The sequence below is a fragment of the Vulpes vulpes genome, chromosome 8 (genome assembly GCF_048418805.1).
Source record: "Vulpes vulpes isolate BD-2025 chromosome 8, VulVul3, whole genome shotgun sequence".
Classification (NCBI taxonomy): domain Eukaryota; kingdom Metazoa; phylum Chordata; class Mammalia; order Carnivora; family Canidae; genus Vulpes; species Vulpes vulpes.
The window spans coordinates 14,126,340-14,148,783 of record NC_132787.1 but is presented as its reverse complement, the minus strand read 5'-3'; the positions used below and the strand labels follow the sequence as shown (position 1 = coordinate 14,148,783).

The window sequence follows — 22,444 nt, the reverse complement described above, 5'->3', positions numbered from 1 at the left end:
AAAAAAAAAAAGTGTCCGAAACCAAAGTATTACCCACATGTCAAAATTTGAATGACTGCAATCCCTATGCCATAATTAATATCATCAGCCCAACATCTCAATATGGGCAGTTTGGTTTTAGTAACTGAATCCAAATAGAAATGTAGAAAAATATTTCTAAGAAACCCCTCTGATTATGTGTCCTAAAATGAGAAAAAGTATTCAAAGTAAGAAAATCACAAGTTCAGATCATAAAACACAGAAGAACAACATTCACAGGATGGAAATGAGATCATGTATTTATCAGAGTATGGATAATTGTATCTATTTTTCAGAGTATGTATTTATCCCATGTCATTCAAATATATGAAAAAAGAGTAGTGTACAAGATTAAAGTAGATGCTGCATGAGCTCCCTTTGATGTACTAAGCCAAATTCAAAAACTATGTAAGTATAAACATACTTGCTGTATTTTAATCAGTATGCCAACTTACTTAGGTATCTTCCTTTTTTATTTTTGTTTCTAAGTAAAGAGTAAGAGTGTGTGCATGTGTAAAGGTATTTAGAAGTTACACATCAGCATGCAGCTCACTCACAGGTACATAAAAGACAAAAACAATAGATTTGCATGCAATGGTTTTATAAATAAATACAAGTAAATTACCACTATTTCAGAATAACTGTAACAGAGGAGTAAAAAAAGAGGAGGAAAAGCAAACAAGTAAACTAGTAGGAAGTCTGTAAATCAAACAGCCACCAAAAGTAAATTATTTAAAATGTCAGTGAGCCCCTAACATAGGGCAGGTTTTTAAAACATACACATGTTATTATAAAACAAATCCACAAAAGTAAAGACAGTATAAATGACATCTATTAATGAAAAATATTTATGATTCATTCCCTTTTAACTTTTTATTTTATACATGTGGATCGCAGACAACTAATTCCTTTCTCTGATGCTCTCTTTCTTCGCAGCAAAGGGAGCCTACCTAGGACCCATACAAAGGGAATTTATTTTCTGAAGTGAAGAAAACAATGGTCTTGAAGGCAATGTGAGATCAAAGGCCACCACTAGAGGGAGGCTCGACAACTTGTTCACGGACAGGATAACTGAGGGCTAAGGTGACTTGACAATACTGAACATGAGATTATAGAGAAATGAGAAACTAGTCTTTATTTTCACATATATAAAAATGGGCTAAGAATGGCTAGTATTTTTCTTGTAGAGACCAGTTAGTATGAAACCAGTTAGTATGTTAAACATCATGTGAGTGCTTAGTAAAAACTCCTGCTAATACATGTATACATAATTAGGAATTATGGTTTGACATAACCAACCTGGCAAAAGGATAGAAGCCCCCACCCAGAAAGTCATCAAATCAGACTCCTCTCCAGGATTGAGCTTAGTCTGAGCACCACAGTCACTACTATACTGTTAACTCTGAGAATATACATCTAGCCCACTACCAGCTTCCTTTTTTTAACACAGAATTAAAGCTAAAGGCAGAGACTTGCAACTCCTGAATACCTTAAAGTCCATTTTTATTTAGTGTAAAGTTGTACAGTCTTACTTCACTGGAAGTTAACCAGGTATTTTTAAGTCTTTAAGTTATTTTTTTAAGTCATTAAAATAAAGTGTATACAAAAGAGTTAACATAGAAGCCCAAAGACCACTATCCTTAAAAAGGCCTGCTTGCAAAGTGGGACTTTGTCTGGCATCTGGAAATTTGATTCTCAGAGCGTCTCCTGTCATTAGTTAACTTATGAAGGTATGAATGGTTGTGCCTAGACCATAGAATAACATGGTCTATGCTAAACTTATGCTTTCCTTCTGGAGTCTTGAATCCTGGTACATACTATGTAGATGGCACCTACGTGACCAGTCCCCAGGAAAAGGAGTCTAAGCTTCCTCAGGTTCTAAGTGTCTAATGAACTTGCCTGGGCATAAACGTTGTACACATGCTGCTGCATTTTCCTTCCAGAGGGAAAGGATCATTCTATCTCCCACAGAAGGGAGAGAGCATAAGGAAAACTGGACATGGATTCCTCCAGACTACATCTGTGGGGTTTTTTTACCCTTGTGATCCAGCTGTGCATCTTTCTTACACTGTTCTCATGAACTCTTGCTATGAATACAATCATATGCTGAGCCCCATAGCAAGTCTCCAAAGATAGGTATGATCTTAGGGACTCTAACATAGGGAAAAAGAAGAGGATAATAAAGATTATCTTCAAGGGCTACAAAAAGCACACACATATTAGCAAGGCCCACCTTCTAGCCTTATGTTCCATCGTTCTATGCCATGTGCTTGTTGCTGAGGGCACCAACCATGCACACAACATTGTGGCTAAGTCTCTGTGTTTTAATTTGGTCATTGCCTGGAGTGACTCTTCTCTGTTCCCTTTCCACCTTGTCTTTTGCCTAGATAACTCTTTTTCTTCTTTTGTGTTCCAGCTCAAATGTCACCTCCTCCAAAAAGCTTTTATCAATTCCTCCATTCTTGTTGGGTGGCAGCACTCAGTGTTCCTATAACTCCCTGTATACATTTCAATCACTGCCCTCACTGAATGTATCATACTCTGTTCACAGTCTCTCACCCTCAGCAAGGCATCAAGTCAATGAGGGAAAGATTTTAGGTCTTATTTGAATCCTAGCACTCATCCCAACGCTTGAGGTAAAATAGGAGTTAAGTACAGTTCTCTAGCTTTTGCAGATCTAACTTCCATTTTGTTTCTCCTTCCATGTTTTTCCTCCAAGCACCTCTGGGCTAGATTATGGCCCCCGTCTCTAGTGCAGATTTCAGCCATAGAGACACAGGCTAGCTCAGCTGAATGGGTTTCCACTCTCTGCTTCTGACCCTTTTTCAGCCGTAGATAAATGAAAGTTGTTTGAAGGTTGTGAAAAAGTAGCACTACCCATCAAATTAGCAGTTTAATATCTTTTGCACAAAAGGATATCAAGAAGGACATTTGCACTTTCTACCAAGTTAAAAGAGACAGTAGACTTAAATAAGAATTCACTTATTACTATAGGTTGGGCCACAAAGAAAAAAAAACAAGGAGCAGGAGAGGGAGGAGAGAGAAGAAGAAGAGAAGAAACATGCCTGAGAACACATGGAAAGTTAAAAAAATTCTAGTTATACTCCAGGAACTTGGGCAGTCTTGGTCAGGATATAACCAATCCTACTTTTTCTACCTGTACTTGTTATAGCATGAGTAGATTAAAAGTAGTGGCCTTTCCACACATATATTATACAATTGATCTCAAGGAAATACTATGTTGAGATTAACGTGTGGTATAAACATCCAAAAAAATCAAATAGCTCATGTATTTTATTTGTGTAACATCTTATTTAAAACTAATTCAGATGTATAGATTATATTTATTCTAATGACACATACAGGTAAGTACATTTACTCTTTCAGTTATAGTCCTTTCCTTTACTTAAAAGCATTTTTTTTTAAAGATTTTATTTATTCATTCATGAGAGACAGAGAGAGAGAGAGAGAGAGAGAGAGAGAGAGAAAGGCAGAGACACAAGCAGAGGGAGAAGCAGGCTCCACGCAGGGAGCCTGACATGGGACTCAATCCTGGGACTCCAGGATCATGCCCTGGTCTGAAGGCAGGCGCTAAACCACTGAGCCACTCAGGGATCCCCTACTCATCAGCATTTAAAAAACTTTTGGCAGCTGTGTACTTAGAATCAGATAAGATTTTGAAATAATTTTAATTAAATAAAAACCGCTCCAAAATAATCATTTAGAAAAATCTCAAGTGATAAAATTGCCCTGATACTCCTGGTCCTTCATGTGTATAATCACTAAGAGGAGCAGAGATATTATTAATGGGTGGGTATAATTCATGTAAATGTTACAGTGGCAAGAGAAAAAGGTTGAAAATTTCAATACTTGGTGATCTCTAAAGCCCATTCTAATCTAAAAATATTATAATTATAAATACTGTTTCAGTCTATTCATATAAAATATCTGAAGAATTTTATTTAATTTATAAAAAAATATGTTTTGAATTTTATAAAAATTAAGAATAGCTGAGAATCTAGCAAATATATACTGAAGACAAATATATACCCAAGATATATGCTAAGGAAAGTTAATTATGAGGTTAAAACAATAGATGTAAGTTAACAGATATATTTAAAAACTAAAAAGAAATGTATACTCCATTTTTTCCTACAAGAAAGAGAAAGAAGGGCTTATGAAACTGGAGCCACAGCTGGAGGTCAATAAATAAAAGAGAAAATTAACTAAAGCCTACTTCTTTAAATATCTAATAGTTTTTAAATAGGAAGGACAAAAGACTTAGTATGTTTGTGGTCATGGATAGATTTCAAAAAACATCATGCAAAAACCAGTTGACTGCCAATAAAAACTTTAAACATAAGATGTACCACAATTAGTGTACATGAACAATTAGTAATTCATGCAGCTGTAGGGTACACAGAAAGCTAAACATACTTACCTAAAGGTACGCTATCTAGATCTGTGTAAATAACAGCAAAAAGGAAACAAAAAGCAATACTCCAATCAAAACAGATCCAATGTTAAGAACTCCCACATAAAACAAGATTATGTACCATTTATAAGATACATAGAATAGATGCCATAGAAAACATTTATTATTTTTCAAGGCAGTTAGATATGCAGAGTAAAGTAATGAAACTTGGTTAATATTTTAAATAACCAATTCAGAAGCTTAGTTGATCCACAAAAACTAATTGCTTAATAAGGTTAAATAAGCCTTTTTAAGTTGATAATCATTTGTTGGAATGACAATAATTACATCCCCCAAATTTATACATGCAAATTAAAGAAAGAATAATTATTACATAAGTAAATACAGCATCTATTCAGTCAAGCAATAGGGGAAAGAGATATAGTATAGCATTCTCAAAGAGCAAAGCTACCATGCAATTCATTTAACTGATATTTAGTCCAAATTACCTTGTAAAGCATGGCCTAGTAAAGCATCTAGCTCAGGATTTAATTCTGCTTTCTCTTTCAACATATGGAATAGAAGCTGGTTTTGTGTAGCACTGGTTATTTCAGTTTGTTTAAGCCGACCTTCAAGTACTTTAATTTGAGCCTCTTTCTGAGCAGCCTGAAGACCCTGTAATGACACCAAAACAGAAGACCCTGTAATGACACCAAAACATACTACTACTAATAATAATAACAATAACAATTGTCTTAGATCATACAAAACAGATTCTATTACATAAAGATCTGTATCAAAACGCAAATGTATATGACATATGGAATTTAGCATCAGATAGACCTTGATTAATTGAAGCTCCTCCACTTACTAGTCTGGTGACTTTGAGCATATTACCTTATCTTCTTGATTCAGTTTCCTTGTATGCAAAACGATATGAATAACACCTACTTCCTAGCACATTGTAAAGAGTAAGTGGGAGAACATGAAATAAAGGGTCTAGCACAGTCCCAAAGTGGTAAAAAAAAAAAAAAAAAAAAGGTGAGTCAGAAATCATTACCACCTTTAACATTTAGGTGTAAGTTTTTTATAGTTGACAGGTTAATGCATTTACAAAGAGGAGAGAAGTGATACTGTATTTTTTCCTTTCCAATTCTTTTTGAGTTTTAAAGAATCAATATTAAACCAAAGCCATGATATCAAATTTGTCTAACCCCAAGAGGTTTTTCTTTTCATTTTCCTTTGTTAAAGCAAAAGATGAATTATTTCTTAAGTTGTTTATCTGTTGTAATACACAAGTACAATGGATGACAAACTAACAGAATTGAGCTAAATAATGCTGACTTCTCTTAACTCTAAAGAAAGATAAAAGAATGCATTTCAATTTATAAAAAAGTCTTACTTATTACAAAAGAAAGGGTCACTGGAGAAAGATAAACAAAATGAACTAATCAAAATAGGTTTTCAATAACAGTATAGTTTAATCATACCTTATTGATACCCATTGACAAGAAGTGATCTAGCAGGTATCGGGCTTCTGTAAGTGTGCAAGCATTAATGACTGCAGTAACATCCAATGTTTCTCCTTCTTCCTATATCAAACCAACATATGATGAACATTACTTTGAGCCAAATGTGTTCAGAGGCAAAAGCCTATTATTTCATTATTTATTTGGTAGCACTGGGTTAGTTTTATTAACTAAACTTATTGTTTCTTGAAAATGTAAAATAAGATCTCTACTCCAGGAAACATCTGGGCTCTTTGAAAAGAAAAAAACATACTTGAGTAGTTAAGAATTCACAGTGGATTAATAAATTGTATACATTTTTAGACATTTTTTATTTTAAATAATATTTCAAATCAATGAAGAAATCTGGAGAGCAGGCAGGGAGTGATATCCATGTAAAACCTAAGAATCGATTAAACCAATAAAAATTGATATAATTGATATAAAAATTCAACTGATCTAAAAATTCAAAGTGCTTTTAATGATAAATATGAAAATATCTTCCTTAAGCCATTAACTATTATTTTAAATATACAAACCTTTGCTTCTTCCATCTGCATGATGTTGGCTTGACAATCAGAAATACTGTCATTGATGTAATCTATATTAGCAGTTAATGATTCCATCTCCTCGTTGATGTTAATCACATTTTTATCTCCTTCTTCACTCTCCTTGACTATCTTTTCTCGTCTTTTTGAAAGTTTCTCTCGTCTTTTTGTGAGTTCTTCCCGTTGCTATTGAGAAAACAGATTGGATTTTAAGAAATATTATTCATCCAGAACCTTAAGAACTTTATGCTAAGTGAAATAAGTGAGTCACAGAAGTACAAATATTGCAAGATTCCATTTATGTGAGGTATCTAAAATAGTCAAATTCATATATGTACTAAGTAAAATGGTGGTTGCCAGGGACTGGGGGGAGGGACGATGAGGGGGTGCTGTTCAATGGGTATGAAGTTTCAGCTACACAAGATGAACACATTCTAGAAGTCTGCTGTACAACACTGTGCCTACAGTTAACAACACTGTGCTGTACACTTAAAAATGTGTTAAGAGGGTCAATCCCATGCTGTCTGTTCTTACCACAATTAAAACAAAGCAAAACAAAAAAATGAAATGATGTTTTATCTATTCAATGACACACAATGTAATCAAAACTCACAAAAAAAAAAAAGAAAAAAATTGTTAAGTATTAATTCACCCAGAGTTCAAATTCAGAAAACTAAAATGAAAAGCCAGAGAGGAAGAGCATATCTACATTCTATTTTCCACACCTTGAGGAGTCTATTCATATCCGCCTCCATATTGGAAATAGTCATTTTCTGCATGATGATGTCTGTGACTCTGCGCTCAAGAAGCTGCCACTTCATGCGAGCTGTCTTAGAAGTAAATACTCGGCCAGTCAATCCTTTCCTCTGATATTTTTTTCTATAATCATATAAAAACAGTAAAAACAGACCAGCATAATTACTCATGTGCTTATTTGATTATACACTGCCAAATAACGAGCTGTTTTTCGTTGAAGTCCAACGCTTAGTAATAGTGCCACAAAGATTATGTCAGAAGGAATAGAGGAATTGTACTGACCTGGTTCCATTTGTTGTGGGCGTTGGTAAGGCCTGGACTCTTGCCACAGGAATTCTCATTTTCTGCTGGGCTCCTGCCCTTGATACATCTGCTTCTACAGCAGCTGCAGTGGAACCCATGTCCTGAACAGGGGTATCAGATGAGCTCAGCTTTCGAGTGACTTTCCCAGCCACTCTATCTGACATGGGCCTCACTTGCCTACGAAGAGCTGTAACCTGAAAGAGCAAGAGAAACTGACTCATTCTCTTAGTTTACAGAAATAGATCATTTACCTCAAAGCCAGACGTTTCCTCCAAATCATTAACTTGCCTCTTCAGTTTTGCGACGAAGAACCACTTCTTGGTTTCTTTTTTGGGCCTCCAGAAGTCTAAGTTGATGCTATAAAACAATAATGAGTAAGTTGAAACGGTAAACTGAAAGATACAATGCTTTCTACTCCTGCATTAACCTATTCCACCATCCCATCGGGAACTAATAGTTCTTAGCAGAATCTGAGCTAACAACAACTTTGCATCCATTACTACAGATGAGGATATTTTATTCCAATAAACAAAAATGCATACTGATACATTTTCTAAAAAACGAAGTTATCTCTGTGACATACTTTTATTGAAGAAATGCTATATAGGGATCCCTGGATGGCTCAGTGGTTGAGTGTCTGCCTTTGGCTCAGGTCGTGATCCCGGAGTCCTGGGATTGAGTCCTAAAACAGGTTCCCCACAGGGAGCCTGCTTCTCCCTCTGCCTATGTCTCTGCCTCTCTTTCTGTGTCTCTCATGAATAAATAAATAAATTCTTAAAAAAAAAAGAAAGCAAAACAAATGCTATATCATGCTTACTATACACAAGTGCTTTTCTAAATGCTTTATAAATATTTATCATTTTATTTTTGCTAGACATTTTGTTTTGCTAGCTGAGGCATGAACAGGAAAAAACACAGCTTAGAATATTTTCAAGAAAGTCACTTTACAATATATACAGTAATTATTAACTGTTGCAAATATAGGGAAAACATCTATTAATTGTATTAACACTTTATAATAACTTCAAAAATATTATGTTGGGTAAAGTAAATGAACAATAAAACAGTCAGTATTGCCTACCAATTTGCTTCTAGGTACTTTATATGAAAGGAAAATTAATTATAAATTCCTTTAAGCCATTTTATAAGACTATAATTGAGAAAGAATTTTGGACTGAAAAAGAACAGAGATCCTAGTTCTTCTTCTGTCATTTATTCAACTCTGTGATCTTGGGCAAAGCTTAGGAATTGGGCTTAATCAAAAATATCTCTTCTGAGACTTAAATTCTGAGATATACCAAATAACCCTTTATATTTTGTATCACTAATTTAAATAGATCATTCATCTCATGTTTATGTATATTCCTATGTCATCAGATCAGAATTCTGGTAGAAAGAGACCATCTTATCACTGTCATAATCTTCATTGCCTATAACAATGACGGACATAGAGGCAAAGTCAACAAATCTTTTTAAATGAATAAACTACCAAAAATTAAAATTAATACGCAGTTTGAAACTTGTTACTACTACATTAAGTTTTCTTATTCTAAGTCAAATGTCAAGTTCATTTATGTTCTTTGTATGGTGTAATACGAATATACAAAGGGTTCAAAGATGAATATGACAAGAAACAAGTTAGAAATATGTACACAGGGATCCCTGGGTGGCGCAGTGGTTTAGCGCCTGCCTTTGCCCCAGGGCGCGATCCTGGAGACCCAGGATCGAATCCCATGTCGGGCTCCCGGTGCATGGAGCCTGCTTCTCCCTCTGCCTATGTCTCTGCCTCTCTCTCTCTCTCTCTCTGTGTGACTATCATAAATAAATAAAAATTAAAAAAAAAAAGAAATATGTACACAAAGCAGTAAGTAAAAGGGCCAAGGAGTCTGAATGTTATCTTTGAATGTAATTAGCCAGCCTTACATCTTTATAATAGAATAATATATCATATATGATCCTATGTTGTGGAATAAGATTAAAAAGTTCCATCCCAGGAGTGAGTTTTTCAATATTGGCCTCTATATCTCAAATGAATTAGTTATAAAGAAATAAGTAGTGTACACTGTAAGACAATCATTCCTACACCCAAAAGCTTGAATTAAAAACAAAATACGATATTTGTCTTTCTCTGACTTATTTGACTTAGCTTAATACTCTCTAGCTCCATCCATATCATGGCAAATGGCAAGATTTCATTCTTTCTGAAGGCTGAGTAATATGTAGAGTTTAAGAAACAAAATAAATGAGCAAAGAGTAAAAAAGAGAAAGAGGCACAAACCAGGAAACAGACTCTTAATGGCAGAGAACAAAGTGTTGGTTACCAGAGGCAAGGCGGGTGAGGGGATGGGTGAAATAGGTGTTGGGGATTAAGGAGGGCACTTATGATGAGCACCAAGTGTCAGGTGTCAAATGGAAGTGTTGGGCAGCCCTGTGGCTCAGCGGTTCAGTGCCGCCTTTGGCCCAAAGTTGATCCTGGAGACCTGGGATCGAGTCCCACATCGGACTCCCTGCATGGAGCCTGCTTCTCCCTCTGCCTGTGTCTCTGCCTCTCTCTCTCTCTCTCTGTGTCTCTCATGAATAAATAAATAAAATCTTTTTTTTTTTTATAAATAAATAAAATCTTAAAAAAAAAAATGGAAGTGTTGAATCACTATATTGTACACCTGAAACTAATATTACACTGTATGTTAACTGCCTGAAATTCAAATAAAACTTCTACATAAATACATAAATAAATAGCCAAAAAATGGAAATAATCCAAATATCCATCAATTAAGGAAAAGATAAACAAAATGTGCTCTATCCATACAGTCATGAAAAGGAATAAACTACTAGTACATGCAATAACATAGATAAACCTTGAAAACATCATGCTAAATTTAAAAAGCCAGACAAAAAAGGCTATATATTGTATATTCCATTCCTATGGGACATCCACCATGGGCAAATTCATGGAGACAGAAAGGATACTAAGGTGGCTGCCAGGGGCCAGGGAAGGGGAAGAATAGGGAGTGACTGCTAATGGGTATGGAGTTTCCTTTTGAAGTGATAAAAAATATTCTGGAATAAGATAGTACTGATTATTTCACAATTTTGTGAATACACTAAAGGCTTGAATTGTACAGTTTAAAAGAATGAATTTTATGGTTTGTGAATATATGCCAATTTTTGTAAATAGGAAAAAAAAAAGAAAGATAGCCTTAATACAGCAGTCATCTCATGAAAATATCTACTTTTCTCATTACTATCATCTATCTCCTTAATTTTTCTCTTTACTTCCCAAAGTAGATGTCTACTTTCTAAAATATGATGTTTGCTCACATTTTCTCCAAGGAGGATTTAGAACGAGTTGAGCAAGAAAAAAGAACTGAGGCTAAAACCTAATCAACAATGGGGAAAAGACTATTTTGGCCTCTTCTTCTGAGGAAAAACAAGATCATAATGAAATAATCATACTGCCAAAAATTTGGAAAGAAGAAAAAAATAAATCGACTATAACCTAAAACCCTAACACAATTACAGTTAGGATGTTGGTATATATTCTTAAAATTATTTCCCTCATTTTAATCAAGTGTGCATATATGAAATGCTACTTCATGAGGTACCTGGGTAACTCAGTCAGTTAAGCGTCTGCCTTCGGCTCAGGTCATGATGCCAGGGTCCTGGGATGGAGCTCCAACTAGGGCTCCCTGCTCAGCAGGGAGTCTGCTTCTCCCTTTCCCTCTGCCCCACCCCCTTACTCATGCTTTCTCTCTCTCTCTCTCTCTTAAATAAATAAAATTTTAAAAAATGCTACTTTACACAATGCTGAATCACAGTCATTTTTCATTTTACTATGCAGTTTCCAAATCCTAATAATCTTCAATGGATGAATAAAAACCTATTAAATGAAATGGACTATAATTTATTTAATCATTCCCCTTTACTGTCTTGGTTGTTTTTATACTTTTCACTATTACAAATAACCTTAAAGATTTTAACACAAAACAATTTTTCTGATTTTACATTATTTTCTTAGTCTGAGTTCATGGAAGAAGTAGAATTCTTAAGTAAAAGAATATGAAAACTTTTATACCTCTTGGCAAAGCCTTCTCTAGTGAAAGTGAGTTATTATTCCAGGAACATTGCTAAGAATCTTTAGTGGTAAAACTGTCTGGAACCATTCTAAAATTGCTATCTTAAAAAAAATAAATAAATAAAATAAAATAGCTATCTTACAATACTGTAAGTAGTTCCCTGATCTCCCTAGAGATAATCAATTATTCTTTGTCATTTTCTAGCATCTCATCATCTAGGAAATAAGCCTCTCATAAAATTTATAATAATATATAGTGTTTTTCATAAGCTTGTCTGTTGAGTTACTATAATCCATATATTATAATAAATGCCACATTTAAAATTAATGCTTACATATTGTCCTTAAGCTACACTTAATAGTTATGAAAAAAATTTCTTCCATTTACTAAACAACCTTGTTCAATGTAAAATATTTGTATATAACTGAAAGGTAAAGTCCTACTCACATCTCTTTTACGTTGATCTTTTTTCAATTGAGCAATCTCTCTGTTTCTCCTAGACTCTGTCAATCTGGCTTTTTCTTGTTCTTCTTTCATTTGTTTCATTAGTCGAACCTAAAAAATTAAGTAATACATCTATTGGAGTTTTCCTATCACAACGTTCCTTAAATTAATCACATGTATGGAAGCAAGCAGTTAGAATTTAACACAGAAATGATGGAGTATTGCTGCACATTTTAAATGGTCAGTTCTTATTTTGTGGGATTAATACATTTCTATTTCTATACTTTTCTAATATGTTTCTCTCAAACTGTTTAGTGTTCTATGCTTTTTATACTCAGTGTTCAGTTGTTCTAGAACTTGAATGAATTTTTGGTATTTAAATTATTACCAGTAGCTGTGTGACCTTGAATAAATTACTTAACCTCTCTAAGTTTTCATTTCTCATATATAAAATAGATATAACAGCTCTATGGCATTGGATTATTATGAGAATTTATTGAGTAATACCTGTAGAGTGCTTATAATAATGCCTGGCATATAGTAAGCACCTAATAATTTTAGCTATTGCTGTCATCAGTAAAAGATACAACATTGTAATCTAAAACTTCCTAAATCATTTTCACATCTGCTATTTTAAGGAAACAACATTGACTGTTATGCCAAATGTTAATATTAATCCCGGGCAGCTCAGCGGTTTAGCGCCACCTTCAGCTTGGGGTGTGATCCTGGAGACCTGGGATCGAGTCCCATGTCAGGCTCCCTGCATGGAGCTTGCTTCTCCGTCTGCCTGTGTCTCTGCCTCTCTCTCTATCTCTCTCTCTCCGTCTGTCATGAATAAATAAATAAAATCTTTAGAAAAAAAAAAAGGATAATTAATCCCACAACAAAAACACAGAAGAGATCAGGATTCACATGCTCTCTTTTGTCAAGAGAAGACAGTTTGTATCTTTCTATGCATGCGCATGATAAACACTAAATTCAAGACAGTTGTTACCTCTTGGGAAAAGGGGAATATGATCAGAAGGGGATATATAGGAGGTTTTGTGTACACTATAATTTTTAATACCTAAAATAGATAGTGGATATAGTATTTGTTATATAACTATCAATAATTTCTTGCATGTTCAAAAACATTTTATGTGTTTCAGGAGAGCTATATCCATCAGTCAAAGAGGCCCTGTTTTTGACCACATAATTTTCAGCTACTCTGAAGAAAGGCTTTGATAATGCACGAGTACAGAAAAAATTTCTAATTGCCAAAAGGAAGTACATCATTTGTAAGAATGCATATTGAATATGGAAAGAACATTTTATGGAATTAGACTTATTGAATATGGAAAGAACTACATTAATTTGTCCCAAATGACACAAATATCCTCAACATCAGACTTCAATACAAAATGTAATCCATACCTTTGTTTTTTTCATTTCCATCACATCCTGTTGCAATTTCTTCAATTGCTTTTCATATTGAGACTGGTTTTTGAGCAACCTTGCATGCTCTTTTTGAGCTGTCTGAAGTCTTTGCAGTTCTTTATTCATGGCTTGGAGTTTCTTTTCATATTCAGACCTAACTTTTTTTGCCTTTTCTTCTGAGTAAGATTCCACTGAACCTAAATGATCAAAGGATATCTGTATTTATTTCTGTGATCTGTGATACAGATCTTCATTTCACAGATTTACAACTCACGAGCTCAGAGAAAAACTACCTCCCCAAAAGAAACCTCAGGAGGCCAGGGTATCTGAATCACTCTCTCTCCTTGATTTCACTCTCTTTTATTATCTACTCTCAACCTGTTCAACAATTATTTAAGTTTTTTTTTTTTTAGTTAAAAAATGCTCCCCCCCCCAAAAAAAAAAATGTTCTCAGCATAAATCAAGACAGTAAAACAAAATTAGCCACAATTTTGGATGAAATAATTAAATAGGCTTGGTAGGTACCCAGAATGAAAAAATAAGGAATATTTAACATAATGAGACAAACTCACATTTAATGTGGCTTCTAATGTAATTTCTTTTTCCTAAAGGCAGAAATTATAAAAATTCATTCTGGCAATTTAGTTGGAACTTTAATTAGAATTAAATGTAATTCTTACCTAAGTTCTGGAGCACCTGGTCTCTCTCAAGCTGAGTGTCCCGAATTTTATGTTGCAGCATCATTAGCTTCTCTTCATACTGCTTTTTCAGTGTCTGCAGTCTTTTCTGGCTGTTTTCTAGTTCATCAATCAGCTTCTGCTTGATTGCAATTTCACAGGTAATGTTTGCTAAGTCTGCTTGATAATTGGCTATTTATAAAAGAAAAAAATAAACATACTGCAATAGGCCACAATATCATAATTCTAGATTTCAAGTATGATCATGAAAACCATCATCTATATCCAGGTATTCACTTAGCAACTATAAGGAAAATGTCCTGGATAAACCAAAAACTAAAAAGAAGTGAACAAGATAAAGAGGTGTCACTGTTGATCAGTGACAACAGATACTATTTGTGCTAAGTAAGAATTGAAATCACACAATGACTACATCCAGTAAGAGCAAAAACATGAGGCTGGGAGGGGATGCACAGGTCAGCAGCTATAAAAGCTGCCTTCCTCAAGAATGAAATAGAGAATGTTTTCTGCCGTATTTTAAATCCCCAACTGAATTTTTGTCCTTGTACTAAATATCAAGTACCTTTTTCATCTGATTCTGAATCTGATTCATCAGAGCTTTCACCCCCTTCAATGTCATCTTCTTCTTCCTCTTCCTCCTCCTCTTCTTCCTCATGATCACTCACTTCTTGACTTTCTTCCTAAAATGTGATTTGTGACTATTAATAGTACAATATGAGCAAAACAAACAGATTACCTCATTAAGAGAGACTGCTAGAGTATAAAATACAGAAGTACACAAATTTCACTTTTCATCAGTTCAAAAACCATTCCACAATTTTAGGGTTATTATATAACTTTTTCTTAAATAAAATAGTACTTTATCTCTCCTAATATTCTACCTCCTCCCTAACCCCCCGCCAATGCTTTCTTTTTGGACGAGATAGAGTTGCCAGTACTTTATAGCTCATGTTTCTGAAGAAGTCCTCAAGTAAATAGTTTAAAATGGATGCATGATAACAGTTTCTCTTTTCAACATAGTATAGATATCATAAACAAGCTAAATGCAGGCACTGAAATATACAAGTTCATTCTTTCAACTTACCACTTCTAATTCATTGTTTTCTCTTTCTGTAATACCCTTTTCTTCTTTCTTCTCTTGGTCAGTGTCTGCATTATCCTCTTTACTGGCCACACTTTAAAAAAAAAAGGAACAAAGGGGTACAATATTAAAATAGAGATGAAAATTGTTCACTTTTGTCTCCCAGATTTTAAAAATCATCAATTGTTTGTGAAAACTAGAAGGGTTTATCATTTGACTGAGCAAAGTTATGTCTGATGCTTCAGGGGAAAACAGAAATTGCCATTCAAACAATGGTGATTTAAATCACTGGAGAAAAGCTTATTTTCTAGAAACACTGAGGAATAGATTATACCATAGGGCATGAGATCTGATGGGACAGCTAAGAACTAGTCACAGTAACAACTAATTAACTAGAACATAGGTGATTAAAATTAAAAGGACAAACAAATTATTTTTCTTTTCTCATCTAAAAATAGGACTTTTCCCATCTAAATATAAAGAAACAGAAGCTAAATATTTCTTGATGTCCTAATACACTTAAAAGTAAATTTAAAGATCCAGAATAAATCTGCTTACAGATTTATTTGTAGTAAGTTTGTCTACCCTGGCTGCATCCATTCGAGTGGTTAGGTCTCCTCTGGTTAACAGCATAGGCTTTTGTCCTAGGCTATACCTATGGCACAGGACTCTTCTTAAAATGTTCTCAGAGAAATGGATCTTTGCACTTCAAAACTATCTGAAGTTCTCAGCCTCACCTTTGACTGAATAGGAAATTCCAGGATCTGCCACAAGACTGGCCATACAAACAGAAGCCTCCTCCTAAGTCATCTGGTACTAACAGCTCTAACTACATACTGATGTCAGGTAATGGTTATAACTAAACTAATTAACCCCTGGTGGCCCTGACAAAAAAACAGTGTACACTACAGTGAGCAAAGTTTTTCACATTTAATTCACTACACTCTTAGGTCTTAGCATCCTTGATCAATTATGTACAGAAGTTGCACATCTGTTCACTTGACTCATACATTTAATCAAGCTAAATAATATTAAGTGAACTTTAAACAAATCTATATGTGAAAGATTTCTTCTTGTGCTACTGTAACATTTTGAAATCATCAAGAATAAAAAAAAATTCTCGAAAAGGCAATATTCTCTAAATAAAATTCCCCTAGAAAGAGCTTAAAATCTTTATCAAAATAACTTTATAACACTTATCATTTCTTTCAGATATTCTGCTACACTAAAAACTGCCCTAATACCTGGACTTGTTTCTAGCTTCTAAAGCCAAAAATTTAATCTTATTTAAGCTTTTTATTATTAAATAGTAACCCTAAGTTCCAATTCTCACAGTTGCTTTTGTACTCAGAACAAGGAAAACACATTTCCTTTTAAGTACTTTTCAGAGTTCTTAATTTAGATTTATTTATATGATTATTTCAATTTCTGTCTTCCTTAGTAACCTCTAAGCCTTTTGAGGGCAGGGTTCATGATCGTTTGACTCAGCATTATGTCCCCAGTACCCGGGGATGTACATAATAAATGAGCAGTAAGTGTTTATTAAATATATCAATCTCTATGACTGTGCATGAGCACCTGTTTGTCATCTCTATGTGTCTTATGCACTAATTATGTTGGAGTCTAATGGTATAGGCTGAAAGATGCATAAAGATGCATGGAATACAGCATGTCTCTAGAGTGAGAAGGAACAACCAGTAGCAATAACAATAAAACAATCTTAACTGGAAAAAAACCAAGTAAATTATAACAGGGTTCCATGAACACTGTTAAATCATTCTGTTAGAGAAAAATGTTGATTATGCTGAATGCTTCTCTTAAATCACTTGTATTATACTAGGGCTATTGATTTTCCATCATACAGTTCCAACCAAAACTCTGGAAACTCCCCTTCACCCATCATCCCATTCAAAGTACAGTACCATGTACTCAGATATACTTGAGGTTTAGGACTAAGGTTAAGGCTAGGATGGTGAATCTGTTTGGAAAGATATTTCCCATCAGCATTCCCCAGTCTCTCCCCTACACAGTCTTCCTTCCTCACCTGTAAATTGTTGCAGCACACAAATTTGTTATTGTTGGTTGTATCATTATTTAAGCTCCATCCAAATTCTTTTTTACTCTGGTTTACAGCTAAATAACCACTTTATTCTAACCCTCCTACCTTCTCCACGTCACCTGTATCCAGCAAATGTTTATATATATCATTTATATATAAAGTTAACTCATATATAAGCTGTTCACGTCAATTCTGATGGCAGAAAGATCAGCAGTTGTAACTTTACATTATTAATTTACCTTCATAAATCACATAAGACTTAAACTTTTAAAATACAAGTTGATACTTTATAATTATTGTACCTTAATTCAAGTTTTCCTCAATAAAGTGAGACAAATTGATAACTAAAATAACTAAGCAATAATGAAAGATATTTAAGTTTGCAGGTTACAGAGAATCAGAATTTTGCAGTTGGAAGGAACACCAGTGATCATGGGGCTTAACCCCTTTGACATCTGACAACCAATGTCAACATTTTTGTTGACAAACTAAAAAAGAAACTCTGGCCAGGGAAGTCAATCCACTCAAGGGGCTAAAACCAAGTGTCTTGACTCCAGGCCAGTATTCTAGAATCTTATGCTGAAAGTGCAGTCCATAGACCAGGAAGCATCAACATCACCCAGAAGCTAGTTAGATAAGCAAAATCTCAGTTCCACTTCAGTTTTATTGAATCTGAATCTTCATTTTACTAAACTACTCAGGTGATTTGTGTGTGTGTGTATATATATATATTCTAGTTTGAAATGCCTCATCCTAGAACAAGAAACTGCTCTGCTTTTGCTATTCCTTAAGGGATGATATAAAAACTGGAAACAAATTTTACACACTAAAGACACTTAAAAGACTTGAAAATTTTAAGGTGGAAGGTGTTTCCATATGCTACTTTAACTATGCATTTTATTTTGACCTTCTGAAATAGAAGAAATCTCATGTTTTTAATGCCATAATTTAATTCTAATGATAAATATAATGTCCTAAATATATACTAATTAGGTGAATTCTAGTGCAACTTATAGACAATTAGAATTACATTCTCATTATAAAATACTTTAAATAAGTTATAGAATTATAGAATAAAATTATTCATACTGTAGAATATCATATGATATGTGGAAATAAATTATTAAATAATTTTAAGAAAATATAATTTTTAAACTTTCGTATTTGAAATAAGATATTGCTGTAACTACTATTGCATAGTAAAAGGTCTCAAATGGCTTATTTTAAGTAAGAGATGAAATTTCTCAAGCGGTGCTTCTAAAATATTTAAATATTGTTTCTTAATCATTTTGATTATATATTCTGGAGGTTTATTTAGAAAAAATATGAAGAGAAGTTTTGATATGAAGTAAAATATTAATTGATCCTGGTGTAAATAACTATAATTCTGAGTGACTAAAATGCAAATTATTACATAGAGAGTACAGATATGTGCTTCTAAATTTTGCTTAAATTTCAAGTGAAAAAAAGAAAATATCCTGTTTCTGATGCTCACTTCAAATACAGTTTAAAAGCAACACTTATTTTTCTAATTCAACCTTAAAAATGCCTTGTAAATCTTATCTGTAATAAGACCACAGTTCCTGTTGCTTTGTTGTCATTTAATGTTGTTTTGCAAAACTATTACAAATATTTGTATATACAAATATAATATAACATTATAATATATATTATTACAAATATTACACCAAATAAGGAAGGGGAAAAACCCACCTATGACTTAGCATGTTCTGCAACAAAGTCTCAATTCCTACCCAATTAAAAATTCTCAGTCTGCTCACAAATTTTTGAAAGATATATTCTGAAAGCCATTGGTGGGTTTTTGGTCATGCTTAGCCTCAAAAAGGTAAGTCATCACATAATTGTGATAGTTTATCTGAAATCACATGAAATTGCCTGAATATTGATCCACGTAACTAGTGAGGGTTTTATTCTGAAAAAAATACTTTCTAGAAATATATTTGGTGTATTTGTAATTTTATAAAATCACCATTAATTTTAGGAGCACCAAGCTAATCTAGTCTGAAACAATCTATAATTCTATAACACATTTCCTTGTGAATGGCAACTATTTAAATGACATTTTAATAAAAACCTGGGAAATATTCCAACCTTCTTTCTTCTCGATTGCTTTCCTCAAGTTTCTGTAGCCTTCAAAATCACGAGGCACAGTATTGGAAGGCCAAGCCAATGAAGGACAAACCAGACAGTAAAAAGCGAAAGTGATAAGAAGGTAAAAATGATACATGAGCTTGAAGACTTTAAAATAAATTTTAAAAGATATCATCAAAGGACAATACACAGTAAAAAGGCAATACATTTTGTATGAATAAAAAGTAGAAAAACAAGCAGTATTATATCTAAGAAGAGTATTAGACTATCAGTTGAAATTATTTAGCAGTAAAATGTAGAGTCTCAGTTTATATAACTTGATCAGTAGTAAGAATGTGTGGATACCACTGCTTTTTAAAATCTGCAATGGATCCATTTTCTTAGCTTCCCCAAAAAAGCCTTTCAATGATATCCTCTTCCTTTTAAGCCTTCCCCAAATGACCTTTATATGGCATCATTTAAAGAACTTCAAAAAGTAATGCCTTTATACTATAATATGAAAATACCATTACACTACATACTAGAATACTACTTTTAAAACTTGTTTTCTATTTTTAATATACTACATGTGAACATCACTAAATCTAAAAAAAATCTATTTCAAAATTATACATGAAATGGTATTACAGTCAAATGAGTATGGTTGTTATGATATCAGTGAAAAACTGTAATTTTATTAATTGAAAATAAAATCTCATAATATCACTGTACTAGTAATTAGAAACTATTAAAAGGATTAAGGCAAAAGTGGCAATAAAATGGGAAATGTAGTACCTTCCATTAGTAAGATTGTTTCAATCAGAAAAATAAAAGAAAAACTAAAAATATGTGCTTAAAGATTTTGAGATATAATTTAAACAATATTCAACACACAGAATTGGGGATCTTTACTTAATGGAATGTACCTGAATACCAATATTTGTCATATAAACAAAAAGATAGATGTGCTAGGCTCTGATGAAGAATATAGCAACCTTGATATAGCATACTTCCAACCAGAATTCCAAAAATATTTTTCAGAATCATCAATATTTTTAAATGAAGAGATTGAGTCTTATGTATAAATTATTTCAAGCCAGTTCTTTTCATGTGCTTGCATGTGATTTTTACTTGTTGGCCTGTGGTTATTTTTCATAATCAACTGCTATTATAAGAAGAGACTAGCAATCTTTCTGGGAAAAAATTCTAGAGTGGTATTCACCAGGGATCAAAAGGTCCCGTATAATGGCTAGGAAAAGGAAAATAAAGCCATCACCTAAGAAATCTAGGGGTTCCAAAGATTCAACCTGACACCACTAAACACAACTATAATGCAGTCTGATGAATTAGTAAAGTTTTTTTATATATATAATTTAAGTCATTTAAAGCTAGATATCCAAAAACATGGGGATCAACGCCTAATCTAGTCTTATACTAATGAAAATGAGCCACAGTGGCTCAAAGGATATGGTTCCTCCCTGGCAAAGAGCCCAAATTTTCTATGCCCAATATGCAGAATTTTTATTTATCTTATACAAGAGAGCTCTATTAAAATGTATGAATGATATGAGCTAATAAGTAGATAAACATTAGATGCCTTCTCAATTATTCCTTTAAACAACATGGCAACAAGTAGTTTAAAAAGACAGTGGGGGGGACAGAAAAATGAACTAATAATCTGATATTTCTCCATAATTTAAAGTTGAGTTTTTATTCCATTTAGTTCCATTACATGGAGAAAGAATGTTTCTCCTATAAAGAGGAGAGAGAAAGAATGACAAATCTTGTCAACAATTTTAACATTTTTGTTACTGAAAAAAAGGTAATAGTCTCTTCAATTTTTTCACTTTACTTTGTTACACTCTCTTATTTCCTTATCTACAACTATGGATGATTTTACAGCTCAACAGAAAATAAATCTTAAACCTATCACATATTAGTTAATTTTTGTAGCTTTGATAAAGACTTTGATGCAGAAAAAGGTGAAAGTTCCATGTAAAACAGGACTTATGATGCCTTCCTTGAACATAAAAGCAGTTTCTGACATAAAAATGACCTGGTTGCTACTCTTCCTACCAACAATTACTTTGTCAGAGGTCCTGTGGCCACTAAAACCAAAAATTAACAAATACAAAACAAAGTAAGTTAAAAGAAGTGGAGCTCCTAAACAATTTGTGGCTTTAGTGGGGAGGAAAGAAAGCAGCTAGGAGAATAAGAACAGCTTAGGAAATCTGAATCCAAAACTAAAGCCCCAGATAGATCTTGGCAACTCTCAGCTACAAGAAGGTAAAAATCTTCGTTACATAACGTAGTTTTTTTTTTTTCTTCATGAGGTTGCTATCCAAAATCTCAGTATTTGAATTAACACTTCCTCTTTAAAAATTACAAACATCCTTAGAAAGGCTTATTGGTTATAAGTTATAACGTGGACATATATAGAGTGGATTTTGTTAGCCACAGATAGTTTTGCCCCCCAATTTGAATTTCAGGAGAGGAGAGAAGGAAGTAGACAATTTTTGAAATCAGGAATACTTTGGAGTAGAGTAGAATTACATGAGAACTGACCACAAGAGGAGGAATGGACCAAGACAGGCAGCATAAGGACACAGGCGGTCAGAAGATGGAATAAAAAGGATGGCTAAGGCAGACACTCACACTTTTTCCCCGAAGGTTGTAAATCCATGAAAGAAAAGAAAGTTTCTTTTCCCTTTTTTCCTTTCCCCCTTCCCTTCTGAATTGCTCTTACCATACTACAAAATGGGTAAAAATCATTTTATATAAAGTCAGTTGAGAAAGCTGGACAATATGCATTTATAACATTTTCTAGAGAAAAATCAGTCCTAAATTCCAAAGAAAATTTTTTCCAAAGAATTTTTATTTTTTTAATTTTTTTCCAAAGAATTTTTAAATGAACTTACTGTGTATGTAAGGTTGAGGGAGAATCTCAATTTTACCATGCCCTCTCTGATGAATAAAATAAATAAATATGAGGGATATAAAAGAACTCAACCAGAATCCATATACTAAACAGG

General features: G+C 33.5%; 1 protein-coding gene across 22 annotated transcripts in view; it reads right to left on the bottom strand.

Moving 5' to 3' along the window:
• The window catches only part of KIF21A (kinesin family member 21A), a 145,857-nt gene that overhangs the window by 29,843 nt on the left and 93,570 nt on the right, over positions 1 to 22,444 (bottom strand). For 6 of the 22 annotated variants that reach the window (XM_072765570.1, XM_072765571.1, XM_072765577.1 and 3 more), the window contains exons 12-24: positions 19,434 to 19,472; positions 15,266 to 15,356; positions 14,744 to 14,861; positions 14,164 to 14,352; positions 13,481 to 13,680; positions 12,071 to 12,178; positions 7,836 to 7,904; positions 7,527 to 7,741; positions 7,214 to 7,367; positions 6,480 to 6,674; positions 5,923 to 6,024; positions 4,942 to 5,107; positions 4,460 to 4,480 (exon numbers count right to left, since the gene is read on the bottom strand). In XM_072765570.1, the coding sequence (XP_072621671.1) occupies positions 4,460 to 4,480; positions 4,942 to 5,107; positions 5,923 to 6,024; positions 6,480 to 6,674; positions 7,214 to 7,367; positions 7,527 to 7,741; positions 7,836 to 7,904; positions 12,071 to 12,178; positions 13,481 to 13,680; positions 14,164 to 14,352; positions 14,744 to 14,861; positions 15,266 to 15,356; positions 19,434 to 19,472 (1,667 nt within the window). The remainder of the gene's footprint in view (positions 1 to 4,459; positions 4,481 to 4,941; positions 5,108 to 5,922; positions 6,025 to 6,479; positions 6,675 to 7,213; positions 7,368 to 7,526; positions 7,742 to 7,835; positions 7,905 to 12,070; positions 12,179 to 13,480; positions 13,681 to 14,163; positions 14,353 to 14,743; positions 14,862 to 15,265; positions 15,357 to 19,433; positions 19,473 to 22,444) is intronic. The other 16 variants (XM_072765574.1, XM_072765576.1, XM_072765593.1 and 13 more) reach the window with 3 other exon arrangements.